Here is a 24,976-nt window from a genome sequence, read left to right as displayed (position 1 = left end):
AGTCGTGAAATCTTTTGGCGTAGCTCTGTTTGTTAATTAATGGGTGTTTGCATTTCTCTTTTAACATTAACAGTCCGCAATAGGATTGCAACACGCTCTAATCTCCAACCCAAAAGTTATATTCCTGCAACTATGTTATATCTCTAAAACACATGAATTATGTAATCAGATATTTGCAATTCTCTGCTGCCTTTTGGAGGTGCTTTTTGAGACCAGCTGCAGGAGGACACAGGAATTGCTGCTTGAGGTATAGGTTCAGTGGTTGTAGTACCTCTGTGTCTGCAACATGACCATGAGGTGCAACCAAGGCTGCAGAGAGAGGAAGCTCAGCAAAGAGGCAGGAGGAGGGCTCTACACTGAAGACCCTCTCTACCAAGGGTTTTGAGAGACACTTTTCTGCCTAGACCTGACCCAGGAGCAGTGTCTGAGGGGACTTAAATTCAACTAGAAGCTGGTGTTATGACACAGCAGTTGTTAAGGCTGAGTTATTTAAAAATCCCAGAGGGAAACTTTAAACAACTGTCATTACCTAAATTTTTAAGTGGTATGTTTGAGATGCAACTCTAAATTCAGGAATCGGACCACCAGTTCTCGAGAGGTTTTTATATCAAACTACATGAGACATTTATTAACTTACATAAGTTAATTATATACACATGGCTACAAATTGCTACTATCATAACTTTTAACAAATTCCCAAACTAATGTTCATTAAGGCAACAACAACCTACAGATTTTAAGAAGACACCAGGCAAAGCATTTTTACCTTACAGATTCAAAATGAGATTCCTTTCACTTTGGTCCCTCTGCAGGCACAGTGTTAGGCTTACAGGCTTTGATCTTACATTGCCTTTGCCTTTGCTCTGCACACACAAAACTGCTCTCTGTTATATCCAGCACTTTTCATTAAATGTAAATTCTCATTATATCACCAGCCCCTTTGAACTCCACCTCTTTTAACAATAAAATCCCTTTCAGAGTATCAATTTTATTAGTAATATAAACATATTGTTTGGTCTCTGCTAGCTAGGTGCCAGATTCACTCCCCTTCTTGAAGGCTCTATTCAACAAAATGCAAATGCACTCTACCTTACTGTTCACATCTCAAAACTAGTATACATCAAAGCACCCAGACTAGCTGGCTTAATCCAATTTAAGACACACCCACAGACTAAACTTCTATTTTTTTTAAATAATTTCCAATGATACTATATACATTCATAGCTTCATGATATCAGAATGAGGATGTGGAGGGAATTGAGAAGGGGCATAAAGCAGTAACGTATCTTCACCTTCAGTGGTCTAGGTGACATCAGATGACGCAGGTTCTGTTGCCGTTGGCCCCATGATTCACAGCACCATCTCCTCTGCTGGGCTCAGTGCATGGAGTTGTGACAGTTCTCCTTCCTGTAATGGGCCATCTTGTCCTGCCAGAGAGAGGTTAGGATGTCAGTGACTATGCACGGAATCTTCCAGTCCCACCAGCAGCCAGAATTGTGACGGGCATGGGCACTTAATTTGGCAGGACACAAAAATCTGTTTCACTTTCAACTTTCAAGGTGGGTTAAAAGCAGGTTCAGCTTCCTGACGAACAATATTGGGAACCCCATTTGGATCTTGCGCATGCTCATTAAAAGACCCCCTTGCTGGAATTAAGTTCACCCTCCAAATTAAGTTACCCGCCATCAAGAATTTAGAACATGCATTTTTACAACCATATATACGTGGTGTGCACCTGGCGAGCCTCACCTCTTCCAAGACTTTGAGGTCTGTAGATGCTGTTTTCGCCTTATGGGGGATCCCACATTACTTCACTCATATCGAATACTGATAGCAAAAGCTGCGCCAAGGCTGGATATGGGAGGCTGGCTTAGGGAGCAGGGTGGGGGGTGGGCAGGGGAAGGGTATCCAGGGAAGGGGGGGTATCGAGAGAGTGTCCGGGGAAGTCGGGGGGGGGTGGGCCCAGGTGGACAGGTGGGACAGGAGGGTGAACTAAGGGCACTGGTGATGGGAGGGAACAGTCACGTTTAGAGGGAATGTAGAAGGCAGTAGAATGGCAGGTCCAGGGTGAGAGTTTGGTAGGTGAAGGTCTCATGGGAGTTGGGAGTGTCGAGGAGGGGACTAGACAGGTGGCTCACATAATGAGAGGGTGGCAGAGTCAGGGTGGGCACGGGGTTGGTAACAGGTGTTGGCTGTGACGGGAGAGTGAAATGTGTAGGTGGATAGTAATAGGGTCCAGGGTAATCGGGGGAGGTTCAAGGATGACAGAGGGGAGAGGAATGCTGATATTGGGTGGGTCAAGGACGATGGGGGGATCTTGGTGGGTGAAGAGGAAGGGTAGAAGGTGGTGGAGTGAGTCTGGAATGTGCCGTGCACCAACTTTCAAATCTGACCTTGACTACGCAGTTGGCTAGTAAGTGAGACCCCTTCAAATGAGAGGAGAGTCTTTTTGGGTGGATGGAGTTCAATGTCAGCGCAAGTGGCTGACTAAAGGGACGCCCTATGAGGTAACTAGATGTCAACCGTGCTCAGTTGTATTCTCTTTCTATGATGAAACTTACATGGCAGCAGGTTTGTTCCCAACTCATGCGCCTCATAACATCAAGATCCCAGCAAGTGTAGAGCAGCTGCTGTTCATTCTGTGCCATTTGCCATCTCCTGCAGCTAGAGGCAGGGATGAAGAGATGGAGGGATGTGGATGCCTCCTAGGGGCATTGCCGGTGGACAGCAGCCAACAAATGAGTCCAAACTTCCATCTGCCTGGGTGAATGGCCAAGGCTGACATGGGCTCACATGGTTAAACTTTCCATGATGCCAAGGCAATTATAGAGTCTCGAGGGTAGTGAAGGCAAGCAGAATAGTTACAGAGGGAGGCTTTTTGTACATAAACATCCTGGGGGTTACCATTGACCAGACTCTGAAAACTGGACTAGCCATATAAATACTGTGGCTACAAGAGCAGGTCAGAGGCTGGGAATTCTGCAATGAGTAACTAACCCCTTGACTCTTCCAAAGCCTGTCACAGAATCTCACAGTGCAGAAGAGGTCCTTCGGCCCATCGAGTCTGCACCGACACGTAAAAAACACCTGACCTACCTACCTGATCCCATTTACCAGCCTTGAATGTTATGACGTGCCAAGTGCTCATCAACGTACTTTTTAAAGGATGTGAGGCAACCCGCCTCCACCACTCTCCCAGACAGTGCATTCCAGACTGTCACCATCCTCTGGGTAAAAAAGATTTTTCCTCACATCCCCCCAAACCTCCTGTCCCTCACCTTGAACTTGTGTCCCCTCGTGACTGACCCTTCAAATAATGGGGACAGCTGCTCCCCATCCACCCTGTCCATACCCCTCATAATCTCATACACCTCGATCAGGTCGCCCTTAAGTGTTCTCTGCTCCAACGAAAACAACCTGAGTCTATCCAACCTCTCTTCATAACTTAAATGTTTCATCCCAGGCAACATCCTGGTGAATCTCCTCTGCACCCCCTCCAGTGCAATCACATCCTTCCTATAATGTGGTGACCAGAACTGCACACAGCACTCCAGCTGTGGCCTCACCAAGGTTCTATACAACTCCAACATGACCTCCCTACTTTTGTCATTTATACCTCGATTGATAAAGGCAAGTGTCCCATAAGCCTTTTTCACCACCCCACAAACATGCCCCTCCGCATTCGAGATCTATGGACACATACGCCAAGGTCCTTTTGTTCCACAGGACTTCTTAGTGTCATGCCGTTCATTAAATACTTCCTTGTCAAAATACTCCTTCCAAAGTGTATCACCTCACACTTTTCAGGGTTAAATTCCATCTGCCACTTATTTGCCCTTTTGACCATCCTGTCTCTATCTTCCTGTAACCCAAGACACTCAACTTCACTGTTAACCACCCAGCCAATCTTTGTGTCATCCGCAAACTTACTAATCCTACCCCCCACATAGTCATCTATGTCGTTTATATAAATGAGGAATAATAGGGGACCCAGCACAGATCCCTGTGGCATGCCACTGGACACTGGCTTCCAGTCACCTAAAGCATTCTTCTATCATCACCCTGTGTCTCCTACAACTAAGCCAATTTTGAATCCACCTTACCAAATTACCCTGTATCCCATGTGCACTTGCCTTCTTTATAAGTCTCCCATGTGGGACCTTGTCAAAGGCTTTGCTGAAATCCATATAAACTACATCAACTGCACTACCCTCATCTACACACCTGGTCACCTCCTCAAAAAATTCAATCAAATTTGTTAAGCATGACCTCCCTCTGACAAAGCCATGCTGACTATCCCTGATCAAACCTCGTCTGTTCAATTGGAGATAGATTCTCTGCTTCAGAATTTTCTCCAATAGTTTCCTTACCACTGACGTGAGACTCACTGGCCTGTAGTTCTCTGGCTTATCTCTACAACTCTTCTTAAATAGCGGAACCACATTAGCTGTTCTCCAGTCCTCTGGCACCTCCCCTGTGGCCAAAGAGGAATTAAAAATTTGGGTCAGAGCCCCTGTGATCTCCTCCCTTGCCTCCCTCAGCAGACTGGGACACACATCATTTGGACCTGTAGATTTGACCCCTTTTAAGCCTGCCAACACCTCCAATACCTTGTCACTCGCTATATCAATTTGCTCAAGAACCTCGCACTCTCTCTCCCCGAGGTCCATACCTTCATCCTCATTCTCTTGGGTGAAGAAGGATGTGAAGTATTCGTTCAGCACTCTACCAATGTCCTCTGGCTCCACCCATAGATTGCCCCCTTGGTCCCTAATGGGCCCTACTCTTTCTCTAGATATCCTCTTCCCATTGATATACTTATAGAATATCTTGGGATTTTCCCTACTTTTACCAGCCAGAGCTTTCTCATATCCCCTCTTTGCTCTTCTAATTGCTTTCTTGAACTCCACCCTGCACTTTCTGTACTCCAATAATGCCTCCACTGATTTGCTCCCCTTGTACTTGCTAAAAGCCTCTCTTTTCCTTCTCTTCGTATCCTGAATATCTCTGGTCATCCATTGTTCTCTGGGCTTGTTACTCCTTCCTATCACCCTCAAGGGAACACGTTGAGCCTGTACCCTCCCGATTTCCTTTTGGAACACCCCCACTGCTCTTCTGTAGATTTCCCCACAAGTAGCTGTTCCCAGTCTACGTTGGCCAGCTCCTGCCTTATTTTACTAAAATCTGCTCTTTCCCCAATCCAAAACATTTTTTTGCAACTTGTTTATTTCTTTGTCCATAACAAGCTTAAATTGGACCATGTTGTGGTCGCTATCACTAAAATGCTCCCCCACCACCACCTCAGCCACCTGTCCGGCTTCATTCCCTAGAATTAGGTCCAGCACTGCATCGTCCCTTGTTGGGCTCTCTACATAGTGACTTAAAAAGTTCTCCTATATACATTTCAAGAAATCCACTCCATCTAAGCCCTGAACACTGTCTATCCCAATTAATGTTGGGAAAGTTGAAATCAGCTAATACAATTACCCTATTGTTATTGTTTGTACACACCTCTGCAAATTGTGCACATAGTTGCTCCTCAATTTTCCGCTGACTATCTGGGGGTCTATAATAAACACCTAACAATGTGTCGCCCCTTTTTTATTCCTAAACTCTACCCACAAAGCTTCATTCGATGCCTCCTCCAAGATATCATCTCTCCTTACTGAGGTAACTGACTCCTTAGCTAATAATGCAACGCCTCCTCCTCTTTTACCCCTCCCCTGTCTCGCCTGAAGATTGTATATCCCAGAATGTTGAGCTGCCAACCCTGCCCCTCCCTCAACCATGCCTCTGTGATGGCTACTATATCACAATTCCACGTGTCAATCTTCACCCTTGACTCATCCATTTTACCTGTAATACTCCTGGCATTAAAGCAAAGGCCATCCAGCCTTGCCTTACTCCCTTGAAACTTAATGCAGCTGTACTCACTCTGACTTGATTGTTTTACTGTATTATGATGTGTCCCTATTCTGCTAACATTCTGTGTTCCCTCCCCCTGCCAAATTAGTTTAAACTCCTTCCACCAGCACTAGCAAACCCTCCTGCAAGGATGTTAGTCCCACTTGTACAAGTCCCACCTTCTCCAGAAACGATCCCAGTGATCCAAGAATCTAAAACCCTCCCTCCTGCACCACCCTTTAAGCCACGTATTCATCTGCACTATTCTCCTATTTCTGTGCTCACTGGCACGTGGCACTGAGAGTAATTCAGAGATTACAACCTGAGAGGCCCTGCTTTTTAGTCTGCTGCCTAACTCCCTGAATTCTTGATGCAAGACCTCATCCGTCTTTCTACCTATGTCATTGGTACCAACGTGTACCATGACCTCTGCCTTATCAACCTCCCACTTCAGGATGCCCTGCAGCTGTTCAGTGACATCCCGGACCCTGGCAGCAAGGAGGCAACACACCATCCTGGAGTCACGTTGATTGCCATATAAGCACCTATCTGTTCCAATGACTATTGAATCCCCAGTTAGTATTGCTCTTCCTCCCCTCCTGTGCAGACAGGCTGCTTGTTGTGCCAGAAGTTTGGCTCTGTCTGTACTCCCTGGAGGAACCAGTGTCCTCATCAGCCGATTTGCGAGTGGGACCCCAGGAGATTCCTGAACTACCTGCCTGTTTCTCCTGGACTGCCTGGTGATCACCCATTCCCTTCCTTCCTCAATTCCCTTCAGCTGCGGTGTGACCACCCCTCTAAATGTGTTATCCACACTGCTGTCAGACTCGCGGATGCTCCATAGTGTCCTCAGCTGCCGTTCCAGCTCTGAAACCCAAGATTCCTGGAGCTGCAGCTGGACATACTTTCTGCATACATATTGGTCCTGGGTACTGGAAATGTTCCTGCATTCCCACATGGAGCACAAGGAGCATACCACGGCTTTGAGCTCTCCTGCCATGACTTATCCCTTTAAATTAAACCTTTTAAATTAATTATTCTAGGGCCCTTCTTTCCTGATCCTCGTCATTACAAAATATAAACCACAAAAAGACCTTAAACTATAAGCATCCACCATCTCAAAGGCAGAAGTTGAGTGTGATGGAATACTCTCCAGTTGCCTGGATGAGTGCAGCTCCAACAATTCTCGAGAAGCTTGACACCAACTGGGACAAAGCAGCACACTTGATTGGCACCCTATCCAAAAACATTCACTCCCTCTGCCACCAACACATAGTGACAGCACTGTGTACCATCTGTAAGATACACTGCAGGAACTCACGAAGTCTTCTGAGGCAGCATCTTCCAAACCTACGACCACTGCCACCTGCTAGGACAAGAGCAGCAGACACATGGGAACACTACCATCTGCAAAATCCCCTCCAAACCACTCACTATTCTCATTTGGAAATATATCACTATTCCTTCACTGTCGCTGGGTCAAATTCCTGAAACTCCCTAGTAACACTGTGGGTACACCTTCGCCAAATGTACTGCAACGGCTCAGGAAGGCAGCTCACCACCATCCTCTCAAGGGCAATTGGGGGTGGTCAATAAATGCTGGCCAAGCCAGCAATGCCCACGAGCTATGAATTAATTTTTAAAAAAGCTTTCATCCAGATGAAGAGAAGAAAGGCCCATCAAAGTTGGCACAGGGCCAGGAGGAGCAAGGGCTTGAGCAGCAAGAGGCAGCGGGGCCTCGGGAAAGTCAAGATGCTGGTGAACAGGATCTACTGCAATGGCGAGCATTGGCCTTACCATGGGTGTATTGCAGGTGGTGTTCTTATTTTGAAATGAGCGAAAGGGAATGCCAGAGGTTCGTTCATATGTTGCACACATCTGCCAGCTTCTCCAGTATGAGCCATGGCCCGAAGGACCCTGGAGAAGTAAAGGAGTTCCTGGCCTGCATTGAATGAATAGCTGTCCGAGCGCCATTTATTTATGGTGCCAGGGCCTTTGACCCACAAGATTCACTGTGCTCCTCATAGACACATAATTAATGAGCTGAACAGTGGAATATTACGCACGTTCAGCCATCCTACCGCCCAGCAGAAATCATGCCAACTTTCCGCCTGCCACAGGACGTAGATTCCAGGACAAAAGATTCCAACTTGTGTTACACTGTTTTTGAGCAATGTGCCTGCCAGAGCTGAATTTTTCAGAGTTTGCATGCTGCCTACTCCACAGCAGTGGGCGTGGGCAGATCACAAATCATAACTCCTCACCCAGAGCACAGACCAATTCCTTGAAAATAACTGGAGATAGAATTTTTAAACCTTTTTTGCTGACAAGTCTGGCACATTAGTTTAAATTTATTAACAAATCCAGTTTTCTACTATGAACTGTTAAGACAGACAACATCTGTTAACAGCACTATCTGTAAACAGCAACACTTGTGTTTGTATTTTCTTTGTTGATAGTTAAAAAAGAAAACAAGAAGATTGTCAAAAGGATTACTGATGAACATTCAGTTCTGAACTAAGCCTGTCCTGGGTCAAGAAAAGCTCAATTTTTCTAAACCAACTAAAACATCTTGGGCTAGAAACTGAGGCCATATTTGTAGATCAAACCTGATTTGTTTTGCACTTATCTATTATATATAGTGATTACATAAAACATGTTTAACAACTGCAATTATCCCCAGCAATTACACTTGTAATGACTCCAGCAGTGTTACATTCACTATAAAGGGGTTTTATTTGTAACAGCATTAATTGATACCTGATTGGATTTTACAAATTCCTCTTCCAATACATGAAGCTCTAAACTGGAAATGCAAATTTGTAAAAATCCACTGATGTGTTATGATTCTTGGCCAGACCCCAGGATGTGCTGGGAGATCCAGTTAGGGACCAATAACATTTTGTTTAAAGTAGATAAAGTTTGAGATTCAAGATGCTTACCAAGTGAATAAAGCCACAAGATTACATGGGTTTTGAACAACAAAATAAACTTTGCTATACAAGTTCAGAAACGTAAAGCAATTTACAATATTAAACTTATACACTAACATTCAGGGCAAATATGAGGTACATGTGAATTAATAGGCAAACTGCGGTCGAACACCCCACACTTACAGAATAAATGCCAAATGCGACGAAACCCAATTCCATGGATTTCTCAACCCACCCAGACGTGTTTCACATTATGAGCCAACCAATCCCACTGAAACTTTGTCTTTCTCACGAGGATTTCCAATCTCCACCAATAAAGATCACAGGGAGAATTTTCTCCCCATCGGGGTGGGGCTGAGTGGGTGTGGGCGCAGCCGGGCGCGCAGCTTATTGCCGCCCGCAATCGGCTGCACGCTGCCATTTTATGTGGGTGGGCCAATTAAGGCCCACCCAGCATGACGTTCACCCAGAAACACTGAGCACTCCCTGTGTGGGTATTTGCACGAAAGAGCGCAGAAACCTCCCTCAGGGAGATTGGTTTGATAATTTTTTTCCCCTTATTTATAATAATAAAGATATCCCCTCTTGCGACAGTGTCACATGAGCTGGGACATGTCACTGGCTTTTAATAAAAATTTTCATTTGATTTATAAAGCCTTCAAGAAACCTCATCCCGCCCATGGATGAGGCTTCATGATAAATGCGAAGGCCGCCTGGGCTCTTCGCCTGCCTGCCAACTTTAAGGTTGGATGGACAGCTATGTTAATTCTTTTAATTGGTATTTAAATGGCCTTAATAGGCCTTTGACAGTTCGGCAGGCGCGCAGCCAACTCCAGTGCGCGCCTGCCGAACTGAAGATCTGAATGATGCGCGGTGATATCGGGATGCACACCAGATGTCGCCGTGCGTCATTTTGCATGTCGGTGCACCCCCGCACACCAACCAGAAGATTTAGGCCTATGCATTGGAAATCTTTTCAAAAGTCATTCCCACTTGGACGGCATCAACAACGACCCATCTCACACGGTTTCAATCTTGCTTTCTGAGATTCTTTTTTGCCCCTGGATCTCTGAGTACACTCCAGCTTCACTTTCCAAACACAATTTCAGATCTTTGGCCATGCCAAGTAGAACACCACTACTCCAAAGGGGTACCTTTGCCCCGGTGGCCCACAGCAAGAGTCACCAACCTTCGGCAGCTTACTCAGATCTCCAGGGCTTCTCTCGTGCTCACTTTGCTTAAAGTCTGCAGCTCCTTCTTTAATTTGGAGCCTATGTCTCTGCTCCTTTCTTTTAACTTGACTTGACAGGACCTATTCTGTTCCCTATATTTTATTCCTCCCTGGTTTGGGACCAGGACCGGTACCTGTCCCTGTCCATCTCCCTGGCTTGGGACTTGTCCCTGTCCCCCTCCTACGTCCTGCTCCCTGGGACACCCACTGGTTCACGGGAGCCCATATCTGGTCATCCGATCTGCATTTTTCACGCAGTTCTCCTTTTTTCTGCGCAGGCACACAGGGCCAGCCTTCGGCCTAAAGAATGTAAAAAGGTAGTACTGCGCATTTGTGGCCACTCTCCTGTAGTGTGTGCGCGGGAGACCTGAGGTTCATCAACTGGAGTTTCTGACCTCTAAACTTCAGACCGAGGTAAGTTTCGGTTTCATCACACATGTATCATATAAAAAAGATTGAGGGATTGTTATCAAACATTACAGGAACGAAAATGTTATTGGCAATGGAGCAAAATGGGTGATAGCAAATCAGCATCCCATTTGCAAAATGGCTTGTAATAAGAGTTGCCAGTTCACTATCATCTGTTTTACAATATGATTGATGACCAACTTCAGATACAAGAGTAGAAATTTCATGGCCCTGCATCCCTGATCTGTCATAATTATACCTATTGAAAAATCTGAAGTACAGTGACTTTGATTTTCTGTCCAATAATATCAAGGAATGGAAATTTTTTGGATAAAACATCTGCAAATTTATCATAAATACATGCAATGATTTCATCTAAAGAATGAATCTTGTTGTGAAACACCAGTTAAATTTTCTCTATAACTTCAGTGGCGTAAATGGAACCAAATTGCCAACTTACCCAACTTTTGATAAGAATATTTATAAGATAGCATCAGTATCATCTGTGCCCATGGACTGCCAAAAGACAAGCATGTAAGGTTGATGGATTTGAGGATCAGTAAATATATTTGAATAAAAGTGGCAATTACAGTTGCACAGAATTACATACTAACTGGTTGGTGGTCAAATTGTTAGGAACCTTCAGTTTGGTTACAAAATTTTATTGCTGTCCATACAGTGATATTTAGATGGAAGATTCAAGAAGGCAGCTGACCACTACCTTCTCAAGAGCAATTAGGGATGTGCAATAAATGCTGGCCCAGCCAACGATGCCCACATCCCATAAATGAATAAAAAAAAGTTTGGTCTTTATCAGTTTACAGTTTCACTATAAAACCTTTACGTGGAAACCTTTCCTTGTATTGGTTTTAATTCAAACCCTTTGCACCAGTTAATTTTTGTAAATTAGAAGTAACAGTTGCAATACGAAGACAGATGTGTTATTATACACTGTTTTGGAAACAATTGGATGTAATGTCAAAAGGACGTGATCATTAGTATTTGTGTGTACTATTTTTAAAAAAAGCATGTTTTATGTACATTAGAACATGAATCCTATACTTGGGCTCAAAAATGTGAATTTATAGTTATCCTTCATTTCTGTATGTTTGTTCCTACTGGGTTTTGAAAAATCTCATCAAACAAACTGTCTTTAATACAGGTTATTGAAAAAAGTACTAATTAAAACAATAACAGAAATTTCCAAAGTAGAAGCATTCCCAAGCATTGATATCCATTAAATTAGCATGCAGCAATTAAACAGTAAACAAGGAAACTATAGAGAATAACAAGTACAGGAGATGTCGAAAAACCACTGGATTTTCTGGTTGGTTTCAGAATTCTTAAATAAGACACGGGAACAGAAGGAGGCCATTTGGCCCAATGGCCCTGCTCCTCCATTCAATGAGATCATGGCTATTCTTATAACCCTCAACTCCACTCTCCTGCCTTTTCCCCATAACCCTTGATTTGCTTACTGATTAAAAATCTGTCTATCTCAGCCTTGAGTATACTTAATGACCTCGCCTCCACAGCCTTCTGCGGTAAGGAATTCCACAGATTCACTACCCTCTGAGAGAAGAAATTCCTTCTTATCTCTGTCTTAAATGGGTGACCCATTACTCTGAGATTATGCCCTCTGGTCCTAGACTCTCCCACAAAAGAAAACAACCTCTCAGCATCCACCCTGTCAAGCTCCCTAAGAATCATATATGTTTCAATAAGGCTGCCTCTCATTCTTCTAAACTCCAGTGAGTACAGGCCCAACTTACTCAACCCCTTCTCATAAGAAAATCCCTCCATACCCGGGATCAACCTAATAAACCTTCTCTGGACTGCCTGCAATGCCAGCAAACCTTTCCTTAGATAAGGGGACCAAAACTGTTCACTGTATTCTAGGTGTGGTCTAACTAGTGCCTTGTATAGTTTTAGCAAGACTTCCCTATTTTCAAACCCCATTCCCTTTGAAATAAAAGCCAACATTCTATTTGTCTTGCCTATTACCTGCTGAACTTGTTATGTTAGCTTTTTGGGATTCATGCACGAGGACTCCCAAACCCCTCTGTGCTGTAGCTTTCTGCAGTCTCTCTCCATTTAAATAATATTTAGCTCCCCTATTCTTCATGCTAAAGTGCATAACCTCACATTTTCCCACATTATATTCCATCTGCCAAGTTTTTGCCCACTCACTAAACCTGTCTATATCCTTCTGTGGACGCTTTGTGTCATCCTCATCACTTGCCTTCCCACCTATTTTTGTGTCATCTGAAAACTTGGCGATAGTACATTCACTTCCCTCATCTAAGTCATTAAGATATATTGTAAATAATTGTGGCCCCACCACTGATCCCTGTGGCACTTCACTAGTTATAGGTTGCTACCCTGAAAATGTCTCCCTTATCCCAACTCTCTGTCTTCTATTAGTTAGCCAATCCTCTATCCATGCTAATATGCTACCCCAACACCATAGGCTCTTATTAAGTAGCCTTATGTGTGGTACCTTATCGAATGCCTTTTGGAAATCCAAATATATTACATCTACTGATTCCCTTTCATCTATGCTGTTTGTTAGCTCCTCAAAGAATTCTAATAAATTTGTCAAGCATGATTTCCCCTTTGTGAATTCATGCTGACTCTCCTTAATTATATTATGTATTTCTAAATGCTCTGCTATTACACCCTTTATAATTGACTCCAACATTTTCCCACTGACGGATGTCATTAAGTTAACTGGCCTATAGTTACCTGCTTTTTGTCTCCCTTTTTGAATAAGGATGTTATTTTGGCAGTATTCCAATCTTCTGGGACTTTTCCAGAATCTAAGGATTCTGGAAGATTACTATCAATACATCCACTATTTGTGTAGCTACTTCCTTTAATATCCTAGGATGCAACCCATCAGGTCCAGGGGACTTATCAGCTTTTAGTCCCATTGGTTCCCTAGTACTTTTTCTCTAGTGATAGTTATTGTATATATTTCCTCCCCCATTTTGCCCCTTGATTATTTAATATTTTTGGAATGCTATTAGTGTCGACTGCTGCAAAGTATTTATTCAACTCCTCTGCCATTTCCTGGTTCCCCTTTATTATTTTCCCAGCCTCATTCTCTAAGGGGCCTATGTTCACTTTGGCCTATCTCTTCATTTTTATATATTTAAAGAAGCTTATTGTCCGTTTTTATATTGCTTGCCAGTTTACCCCCAAAAGTTCATTTTCTCCCTTTTTATTATTTTTTTGGTCATCTTTTGTTGGTTTTTAAAACTTTCCCAATCTCCTGGCTTACCACTAATCTTTGCCACATTGTATGTTTTTTCTTTCAATTTGAAACTACCCTTAACTTCCTTGATCAACCATGGTTGGTTTTTCCCCTCCCTTGAATCCCTTTTCTCACATATCTTTGTCGTGAGTCATGAACTATTTTCTTAAACATCTGCCATTGTTCATCAACCGTCTTTTCTGCCAAACTCCTTTCCCATTCCAGTCCAGCCAACTCTGCCTTCATTTCTATGTAATTACCCTTATTTAAGTTTAGCACAGTTGTTCCTGAACCAAGTTTCTCAATCTCAAACTGAGTGCTAAATTCTACCATGTTATGGTCACTGTTTCCAATGGGATCTTTTACTCTGAGATAATTTATTAAACCTGCCTCACTACACATTTCCAAATCCAAAGTAGCCTGATCCCTGGTTGGATCCACAATCTTTTTTCGTCTCTTTAGCCAACAAAGGAACACATTTTAACCACTGGGTTATGAACGGATACTCATTAACTGTCCCCAAATACTACTCTAACCATTTTGACTCTTTCAGAAAACATGGACGCATGCCATTAGATTGCTAGTGATGTAGAACACAACCACTCGGACAGGAAAATATAGGAAACTACCGAAACTACTAGGCCTGGAAGCATCAGTGCCTTACTTAAACTGTGAGGGAAGAGATATTACCATAGGACCGCTGGATGTATGCAACTCTGTTTACTGCAATCATAAGTCAATGATATAATCCCACTAAGTTTGTATGTGGAAAATAGTACTGTTCATAACCACATCTATATTTTTCCCACTAAGGCATGATAATTTTAAAGGGTCAGTGTACAGTTATTGGGAGTAACTTTGACTTTGTCCGATGGTCCAAAATGGGTGCTAACAAATTGACAGCCCTTTAACATCTCTCTCGATTTTTATTTCCATTGACTATTTGCCTTCACTCGGTTTACACTATTGCAAAAAGCCAATCCCATTATTTTTTCAGGACACAAGTCTTAGTCTCATAGCAAAAATACCACCAGTTAGAGATATTGGAATGGATTTTGCCAATTGAGAAGAAGTCCTGACGCTGGGGTCAAATGTGAGTCACATGGGCAGGTGGCAGGACCTCCTCGAGAACCTCCCCATCTGAACCTAATGAATGTCTGTCAGACACAGGAGCCAGCCAAGAACAGGTGCTGGGCAGGAGGAAATTCCAGCAAGTCAAAGAAATGCCTTATTGATCTGATCGCTGGGATACCTGCTGTATTGCCATGCTTTCTGGCACTTGGCATTTATCACTTCCTTGTTGCAGTGAAGGGCTGCTGACTGGGAGATACTATGTATCTCTCCAAACGATCCCTGAAATGAGCTTGAGGCATAAAAGTTAAGCGTCACCGTGGCCTTTACCAGCATAGGCAATGGGTAGCAACAACAGCCTCAGCTCCTCCTCCAGCATTCTGTTGCAGTTCTGCTATCATCTGCCTGGACAGGTGCAGTCTTCTGAGACACTTGTGCTCTGACATCTCCAAGAAGCTAACCCTCTGTCAGTAAACCCTTTCAGCTGGGCAGTGCCTTCTGCGAATATTAACCTGCATTATTGCCCCTAATTCACCTAGGCCCTTTCGACAGCACCTTCCAAACCCACGACCACTACCATCTAGAAGGACTAGAGCAGCAGATGGATGGGAACACCACCACCTGGAATTTCCCCTCTAAGTCACTTGCCATCCTGACTTGGAAATATATCGCTGTTCCTTCGGTGTCGCTGGGTCAAAATCCTGAAACTCCCTTCCTAACGGCACAGTGGGTGTACCTACAACACATGGACTGCAGGGGTTCAAGAAGGCAGCTCATCACCACCTTCTCAAGGGAAACTAGGGATGGGCAATGAATGTTGGCCCAGCCAGTGAAGCCCACATCCTTTGAATGAATAAAAAAAAAACATGCCCTCATTGTCCACTCCCATCGAACACTCATACTGCTGGTGCTCCTCTGGCCGTTGCAACCTGCTCCATGTAGCTGCACCTGTCTCTGTCTGTTTCTCACTCTCACTCTCTCACTCTCCTTACTGGAGCAGTCAGAATCAAAATGCTGAGCATCCATTGAGATTTGGAGCCCTCACTCCTCAATTCCTCACAACCCTTTGGTGCACTTGCTGCAGTGGACCAGGGAGATGCCTTTCCAATAACTGCTCTCCAATATGAGCTCACAATCTGCAATCTCTCCAAGTGTTCAATATCTTTGCTTATCTCAGCCTGCCTCTTTGACAATGCTACTGTACTTAATGGCTGCCAGTTCCAGCCAACACTCGTCTTCTGCTCAAAGAAGGTGACACCTCAGCAAGAGAGCCTGGAACCTGTGCACCCCATGAAAAATGTAAAATCTACTTCAAATTCACTCCCTTAGTTGGTTGCTTTCCAGGCTCAATTGCCTGCCCACCACCGTCCTGCATATGCCCAATCCTGCTGCCTAACTACCCCTGAGAAACTTGCCCAGTGGTGGAAGACATCAGGCTTTGGCTCTAATGTGGTCCCCTGCCATTTTACTGCCCCTGTCCCACACCCGGCCTCCAAGTCTGTTATCACGGGGCCAGTAAAATTCTGCCCATTGGGGCCAACTTGAACTCTGGGTAGACAAGTTAGAAGTACTCCCACTGCAACTGAAAAATAGCCCAAGAGGCTATATTTTAATTCCAAACCTTATAATATCAAAAGGGGATGTCCCACTCAATTGTCTGACAGTACAGTAAATCTGCCCACTTTTGTAGAAAAACTTCCGGTAGGTCAGCAGGGGGCCTATTTTAAGCAGCAATGCATCTCTTAAAGCATTTCTGTTGAGTGTAAGCTTTGCTGATCAGAGTAGGGGAACAATAGAAATGCTGATAAGACTCCCAGAATCAGTGAAGCCTTCTTGAAGTCCTGCTGGAAGAGGTGAGAGAGAGAAGTCCTTTGTCCTAACATTGGAAGGAGGGTGCCTAAGCGTGGTGTCCACCAGCCTGGAGGGAGGTGGCAGAGCTAGTCAACTCCAAGATCATCATCCACAGGATTTAGATTCAATGTAAGAAAAGGTTCAATGTGTCCAGCAACTAAAGACCAGTCAGTTTAACCTTGGCGGTGGGAAAGATTTTAGAAACAATAATGCAGTAAAGATTTCTAAGAATAGTTCCAGGGATAAGGGACTTCAGCTACGGATTGGAGAAGCTAGGGTTGCTCTTCTTAGAGAAGGCTGAGGAGATTTGATCGAAATATTTCAAATCCTGAGGGGTCTAAACAGAATAGATAGAGGGAAACTATTCCTCTTGGCTAAAGGGTTGGGAATCAGAGGACACTGATTTAAGGTGATTAGCAAAATTACTAATGACAGCAGGCAAATCTTTAATGCACCAAGTGGTGATTTGGAATGCGTTGCTTCAGAGCGTAGTGAACATACGAATTGGGAGTAGGAGTAGGTAATTCAGCCCCTCGAGCCTGCTGTGCCATTCAGTAAGATCATGGCTGGTCTGATTGTGGCCTCAACTCCACTTTCCTTCCTACCTCCATACCCTTTGACTCCCTTGTCAATCAAGAATCTATCTAACTCAACCTTAAAAATTTTCAGTGACCCTGCCTCCACTGCTCTTCAGGGGAGAGATTTCATGTACTCCTGAGAGAGAAGAAATTTCCTCATCTCCATCTTAACTGTGTCTCCTAGTTCTAGTCTGCCCCACAAGGGGAAACATTCCTTCAGCATCCACCCTGTCAAGTCCCCTCAGGAAATTGCATCATGGGAGCTGCCTGGGTACCTTGCACAGACTTGTAAAATCAGCATCCTGTGATCACACACCATCTGCACGTTCATGGAGTGGAATCCCTTCCTGTTGACGAAAGCATCGGGCTCACCTGCTAGCGCCTTGATGGCCACATGTGTGCAGTCTATTGCACCCTGGACGCAGGGGAAGCCAGCAATGGCTGCGAAGCCTCTGGCTCATTGTGTTTGGCTTGCCTGGTCCCAACGGTAGTGGACGAAGGTCAGTGCACGCCTGAACAGAGCGTCTGTAACCTGCTTGACACAGGTGTGGACAGCTGATTGGGAGACACCGCAAAGATCACTCACCAGCCCCTGGAAGGAGCCAGAGGCATAGGAGTCGAGGGCAGCTGTGACCTTCAGAGCCATTGCAATGGGGTGTCCACTGACACAGTTAGCGGAGGTCTGAGGCCCTATCATCTGACAGATATAGTTGACTGTCTCCCTTGAGAGACAGAGCCTCCTTTGGCACTACACCTCAGACATATTGAGGTAGCTGCTTCGCTGCCTGTAAACCCAGGCAGCAGGATAGTGGCGTCTTCTGCAGCAACTTCCGCCTTGGACTACCTCTTGGCCCTGCGCCCCTTGTGCCTGAGCCCGTCCTCCCAAAGGTGACTCCCCTGGAGGCTGAAGGTGCACTCCTGGTCTCCTCCCCCTTCTAGCCCTCCCTCCTCAGAGGAGCTGCCTTCAGTGGCCAATTCAGCTCCCATTACCAGGCTAAGGAAAGGCTTCCTGAAACCTGCAGGCCCAGAAAAGATTACTCACTGTAGTGTGCTGACCTGAAGGTTGAGTCCAGAAAAAGCAGTTGGTATGCATTTTGAAGTACTGCAGAGCACACAAACAAGTTTCTAAAACTTTCATAAACAAATACTTGACTGTGCACTCTTGTGACCCCAGTGAGCCCTCTTATCCTGCGCGTGGATGAGGTTAATACAAATGTGTCCTACCTGTCTGCCCATTGCGCCTGTGCGGCGACCCGAAGATTGCACGGGTGCCGAAAAATCAGCGTCGATTGGCACCTTAAGGGTCTTAAGTGGCCCGTTAATTAATGACAGGCATGTGTCGGAAATCATCACGTGCCTGCCCAGCAAAATATTGTGATGGCGCGCATTGACGTCGGGACACTCACTGACATCACTGCGTGTCATTTTACGCACAGATGTGCAGGGTCTGCCCCGCACGCTAAAGGGAACATTCTGCCCAAATGTTTCAATAATCACCTCTCATTCTTTTAAACCGCAGTGGATGCAGGCCCAAGCTGTCCAATATTCCTTGTAAAACAGCCCCCTCATTCCAGGAATCAGTCAAGTGAACGTTCTCTGAGCTGCTTCTAATGCAAAAGTGCCCTTTTTAAATAAAAAGACAAGAACTGTACACTGTACTCTAGATGTGGTCTCACCAATACCCTTTACAACTGTAGCAAAACTTCAGTACGTTTATATTCCAGTCGCCTTTAAGTAAATGGCAACATTCCATTTACCTTCCTAAACATTTACTGTATCTGCAAACTAACTTTTTTAGTTAGTGATTCATTTAACAGGACATCCAGATCCCTCTGTACCTCAGAGTTTTGCAATCTCTCCCCCACTGAAAAAGTACACTTTTTTCTATTCTTCCTGCCAAAATGGACACGTTCGCATTTTTCCACTTTGTACTCCACCTACCAAATTTTTTTCCAACTCACTTAACCTATCTATATTCCATTGCAGACTCCTTATGTTCTCTTCTCAACATACTTTTCATCCTACCAATGTGTCATCATAAAATTTAGCAACCATACCATTGGTCCCATCATCCAAGCCATTAATAATACTGTAAATAGTTGAGGCCTCAGCATCGATCCTTGTGGCACTCCACTTGTTACAGCTTGCCAGCCCGAAAATTACCCATTTGTGTCTACTGTCTGTTTCCTGTTGGCTAATCAATCCTTTATCTATGATAATATGTTACCCCCTACACCATGAGCTCTTACTTTGTGGCACCTTGTCAGGTGCTTTCTGGAACTCTAAATATACAACATACACAGGTTCTGCTTTATCCACATTGCTTTTTACTTCCTCAAAGAACTCTAATAAATTAATCAAACATGATTTCCCTTTCCCAAAACCATATTGACTCTGCCTCGTTGCATTGAGATTTTCTAAGTGCCCCGCTATAACCTCCTTAATAACAGATTCCAGCATTTCCCTTTTGTTAGGTGTTAAGCTAACTGACCTGTAGTGTCCTGCTTTCTGTCACCCTCTTTTCTTGAAGAGTTACCTTCACTATTTTCCAATCTGATGGGATCTTTGCAGAATCTAGGGAATTTTGGAAAATTAAAACCAATGTATCTAAGCTAATTCTTTTCAGACCCTTGCGTGAAGCCCATCAGGTCCTGTGGACTTGTCAGCTTTTATTTCTGATAAATTTTTCAGTATTCTTTCCCTAGTGATTGTGTTATAAGTTCCTCCCTCCCTTTTACCTCTTGATGCATACTTATTCCTGGGATATTATTTGTATCCTCTACAGTGAAGACAGGTGCAAACCATCTTTTCAACTCATCAGCCGTTTCCTTATCTTCTAACTGGCCACTAATCTTCACAGAGTTGTAGGTTTTTCTTTCATTTTGATACTATCCTTAATTTCTTTAGTTAGCCATGGATGGCTTTCCTCTAGAGTATTTCTTTCTCACTGGAATGTATCTTTGCTGAGTGTTATGAAATATCTCCTTAAATGTCTGCCACTGCATCTCTACTGACTTGTTCCTTAACCTAATTTCCTAATTCACTTTAGCCAGCTCTGTCTTCATACCCTTGTGATTGCCCTTATTTAAGTTCAAACTATTAGCCTTGGACCCACTCTTCTCACCTTTGAACTGAATGTAAAATTCATTCATGTTATGATCACTGCTACCTAGGGCCGCCTTTACCGAGAGATCATTAATTAATCCTGTCTCGTTTAACATTACCAAATTGAGCATGTGTTACTCTAAAAGATTGTCCCAAAAACACTCTGTGAACTCATCTTCCTGTCTACCTTTGCCAATCTGTGTCACCCTATCTGTATGGAGGTTAAAATCACCTATAATTATTGCTGTACCTTTTTCACAAGCCTCCATTATTTCTTTCTGTATACTCCATCCTTCGGTGTGGTTACAGTTAGGGGATCTATAAATTATACCTACAAGTGACTTCCTACCTTTAATATTTCTTATCTCTACCCAAACTGAATTCACATCTTGATCATTAGATCTAAGGCCATTTCTCTCTATTGCACTAATGTCATCCTTAATTAACAAAGATACCCCTCCACCTTTTCCTAGCTTCCTATCCTTCTGAGATGTTATGTACCCTTGACTATTCAGGTCCCAGCCTTTGTCATCTTGCAGCCATGTTTCTGTAATGGCTATCAGATTATTTCTACTTCAGCTGTCAATTCATATGTTTTGTTATGAATGCTACGTGCATTCATATACAGAGCCTTTAACTCTGTCTTTTTACCATTTTTGGAATCTCTAGCTTTATCTACTGGTGCACTCTTAAGTTTGTCCGCTCGCTCACTTCCTGGCATGCTATCATTATCACTTCTCTTAATGCTACCTTGGTCTCTTGCCTTGTCTTTCCTTATTGATTCCCACAATTGATCCTTTGCCCCCACTATTTATTTTAAAGCCCTCTCTACCACCCTAGTTATACAACTCAGTAGAATACTGGTCCTAGCACAGATAATGTGAAGACCCTCCCAATGGTACAGCTCCTCCTTTCACAGCACTGGTGCCAGTGCCCATTTCTCTCACACCAATCTTTGAGCCATGCCTTCAACTCACTAAACTTATTTACCCTATGCCAATTTGCTCATGGCTCAGCTAATAATGTAGATTATTTCCTTTGAGATTCTGCTTTTTAATTTAGCTCCTAGCTGCTCAAACTCCCTGAGCAGAACCTCTTTCCTAGTCCTACCTACGTCGTTGGTATGTACATGAACCCAATCACTGCGTCCTCCCCCTCTCAGTGCAAGTTTTTCTCCAACCCAGAGCAGATGTCCAGAACTCTGGCACCAGGCAGGCAACACAACCTTCTGGACTCTGCTCTCGGCTACAGAGGACTTTTTCTGTCTCACTGACTACATGGTTCCCAACTACCACTACGTTGCTCCTACTTGAATGGTTTCCTGTGCCATGGTCATTTTGCTCATCCACCTTACAGCCTTCATTTTTGTCCATCTACCTGGCAATGTGGAAAATTACCCAGATATGTTCTGTCCACAAAAAGCAGGACAAATTCCAAGCTGGCCAATTACTGCCCCATCAATCTACTCTTGATGATCAGCAAAGCAATGGAAGGAATTATCAACTGTGCTATCAAGTGACACACAGCAATAACCTGCTCACTCATGCTCAGTTTGGGTTCTGCCAAGGCCACTCAGCTGCTGACCTTATCACAGCCTTGGTCCAAACATGGACAAAAGAGCTGAACTTAAGAGGTGAGGTGAGAGTGACTGCTCCCAAAGTTCAGGGAGCGCTTGACCGAGTGTGGCATCAAGGAGGCCTAGCAAAAATGAAGTCAGTGGGAATCAGGGAGAAACTCTGCACTGGTTGGAGTCACACCTAGCTCAAAGGAAGATGATTGTGGTTGTTGGAAGTCAATCATCTCAGTCCAGGAAATCATTGCAGGAGTTCCTCAGAGTAATGTCCCAGGCCAATCATCTTCAGCTGCTTCATAATGACCTTCCCTCCATCATAAAGTCAGCAGTGGGGATGTTCACTGATGATTGCACAATGTTCAGTACTCTTTGTAACTCCTCAGATTCTGAAGCAGTCCGTATCTATATAAAGCAAGACCTGGACAACATTCAGGCTGGGACTGCTAAGTGGCAAGTAACATTATGCCACGTAAGTGCTAGGCAATGACGATCTCCAATAAGACAGAATCTAACCATCTCCCCTTTACATTCAATAACATTACTGTCCCTGAATCCCACATTATCGATGTCTTGGGGTTACCAATGACCAGAAATTGAACTGGACCAGCCACATAAATACTGTGGTTATAAGAGCAGGTCAGAGGCTTGGAATTCTTCAGCGAGTAACTCACCTCCTGACTCCCTGCAGTCTGTCTACCGTCTATAAGGCAAAAATCAGGAATGGGATGGAATACTCTCCACTTGCCTGGATGAGTGCAGCTTCAACAATACTCAAAAAGATTGACACCATCTAGGACAAAGCAGCCCGCTTGATTGGCACGAACATATGAACAAGGAGCAGGAGTAGGCCATTCAGCCCATCGAGCCTGCTCCATTATTTAATAAGATCATGGCTGATCTGATAGTAACCTGAAATCTGCATCCAATCCACCATCTTAAACATTCCCTCCCTCCACCACCAATGCACAGTGACAGCAATGTGTACCATCTACAAGATGCACTGCAGAAACTCACCAAGATTCCTTTGACAGCACCTTCAAAGCCCATGACCTCTAACACCTAGAAATACAAGGGCAGCAGGTGCATGGGAACACCACCACCTGCAAGTTTCTCTCCAAGCCACACACTGGGTTAAAATCTTAGAACTCCCTAACAGTATTATGAGTGTATCTATACCAGATGGACTGCAGTGGTTCAAGAAAGCAGCTCACCAACACCTTCTCAAAGGCAATTAGAGATGGGCAATAAGTGTTGACCTAGCCAGTGATGATCACATCCCATGAATGATTAAATTTTAAAAAACACCCTTAAATAAAACCAAATGGCACTTTCAGGCTCCCCATTACAACTTTCGTGTTGATCAGTGCTGCCACCACTATTTCTTCAACCCACCTACAATGGACAGCAGAGGCCAAAGTTGGGGTACAACCAGTACTGCCTATAGAACATAGGAACAGGAGTAGACCACTCAGCCACTCATACTTATCCCAAGTAAACTGAGAAAGACTATTTCCTCTGGTTAGAGAGTCAATAACGTTTTTTACTTTTCATGGGATGCACAAGGACAGCATTATTGTCCATTCCTAATTGCCCTTCAGGAAGTGGTGGTGGGACTCCTTGAACCGCTGCAGTATGTGGTGTCGGTAATCAACAGTGCTGTTTGGGAGGGTGTTCCAGGATTTTAACTCAGCAACAGTGGTGGAACGGCGATATAGTTCCGAGTCAGGATGATTTGCGACTTGAAAGGGAGCTTCAGGTGCTGGTGTTTCCATTTATCTGCTGCCCTTGTCCTTCTAAGTGGTAGAGGTTGCAGGTTTAGAAGGTACTGTTTAAGGAGGCCTGGCAAATTGCTTCAGTGCATCTTGTAGATTGTAAACTCTAGGGGTCATCAATTTAAAATTGTCTCAAAAGTGTATGGGGAGACATTAGGATAAGTTTGCTTACACAGAGAGTTGTTGAAGTATGAATACTTTGCCACAGGAAATTGTTGAAACAGGGGCTATGCCATTATTTAAAGGAATGTGAATAAATATTTGAAGCAGAGGAAGACACAGATTTTTGGAGATTGAGCAGCATTGTGGCATTCATTTTGGTTTGCCCTCGCAAATAGCCAGCACAATCACTGAATGCTTAATGATTTCTTTGTGCTGTGAAATTCTGTGTACCACCATCCCAGTACTAGTCTTGCTGTTGGCCAGTGGTGTGACAGCAGGAAGGCAAGGAAATTGTATGGTTTCCCCAGATCAACTCCCAGACTCATTATATAATTGTAGCAGGAAGGTCTAAGGGTAGCTGGCCAACATCCCAGCTCGTGGAGAGGCAGGATATTTTGTAGGGCGGATTTAGGGGCAGGGCTTTGTCAATATACCTCCCTGCTTCAAATTGTATCATCCCAAAACTGCCTGAAGTCAGGTGGTTTAATATAATAAAATCTTGTCTATAGGCTGCTTCTAGAGAACAATCCCAATATTATGGTTAGTTACACATTCACATATCTTTGTGATGTCTTCAGACCTACTCCCAGCCTCCTTTGAGATTCATAGCCTCTGAATGTACCAATCATCTACCAAGTTGATGTTTGGCCCCCAAATCTGGCTGTGTCGGTGTATGACCACTGCTGGGTGGGCAGAGAGCACCATACTTGCAGCCTGACCAAGCAATGGTACAAGACCAGCAATTGTAGGATAATAGCAGCAGCTATTATATTTACCATTACTATCACTGTAATACATTTCAACAGCATCAGACTGATCTTTTTAATATCAGGATACTCATAACCCCTCATTTAAACACCTTGCTGGTAAATTTTAAGAAAATTCCTGAATGGTTTTGAATGTTTCATTTTGTTGCAAATGTGCAGAGGTGCACAGGAAGAATGTTACCTATAGTGTTATCCTGATAATGAATTATTTAGTGCATTTATGACGACCTTTGTACCATTTTCTATTGCAGGAAAAACCATTAACAAAATCCTTGCAAAGGGGCGAAGACCCACAGTTTGATCAGGTAAGCAAAACAGAATAATTAATAAATGCTTGACCCATTTGTTCTAATATGGAAGGCTTT

The 24,976-nt window shown here is 44.0% G+C and overlaps 1 protein-coding gene across 6 annotated transcripts in view; it reads left to right on the top strand.

The window, feature by feature from the left end:
- The window catches only part of LOC121284064 (protein furry homolog), a 520,851-nt gene that overhangs the window by 120,843 nt on the left and 375,032 nt on the right, over positions 1 to 24,976 (top strand). For all 6 annotated transcript variants that reach the window (XR_005944426.1, XM_041199077.1, XM_041199078.1 and 3 more), the window contains exon 3: positions 24,863 to 24,916. Coding sequence is in view for 5 of the 6 variants with exons in the window: in XM_041199077.1 (XP_041055011.1) it covers positions 24,863 to 24,916 (54 nt within the window). In the remaining variant the exon portion in view is untranslated. The remainder of the gene's footprint in view (positions 1 to 24,862; positions 24,917 to 24,976) is intronic.

The sequence above is a fragment of the Carcharodon carcharias genome, chromosome 11 (genome assembly GCF_017639515.1).
Source record: "Carcharodon carcharias isolate sCarCar2 chromosome 11, sCarCar2.pri, whole genome shotgun sequence".
Lineage (NCBI taxonomy): Eukaryota > Metazoa > Chordata > Chondrichthyes > Lamniformes > Lamnidae > Carcharodon > Carcharodon carcharias.
Note: the sequence above shows the minus strand (reverse complement) of the source record. Positions and strands in the feature narration are given on the sequence as shown.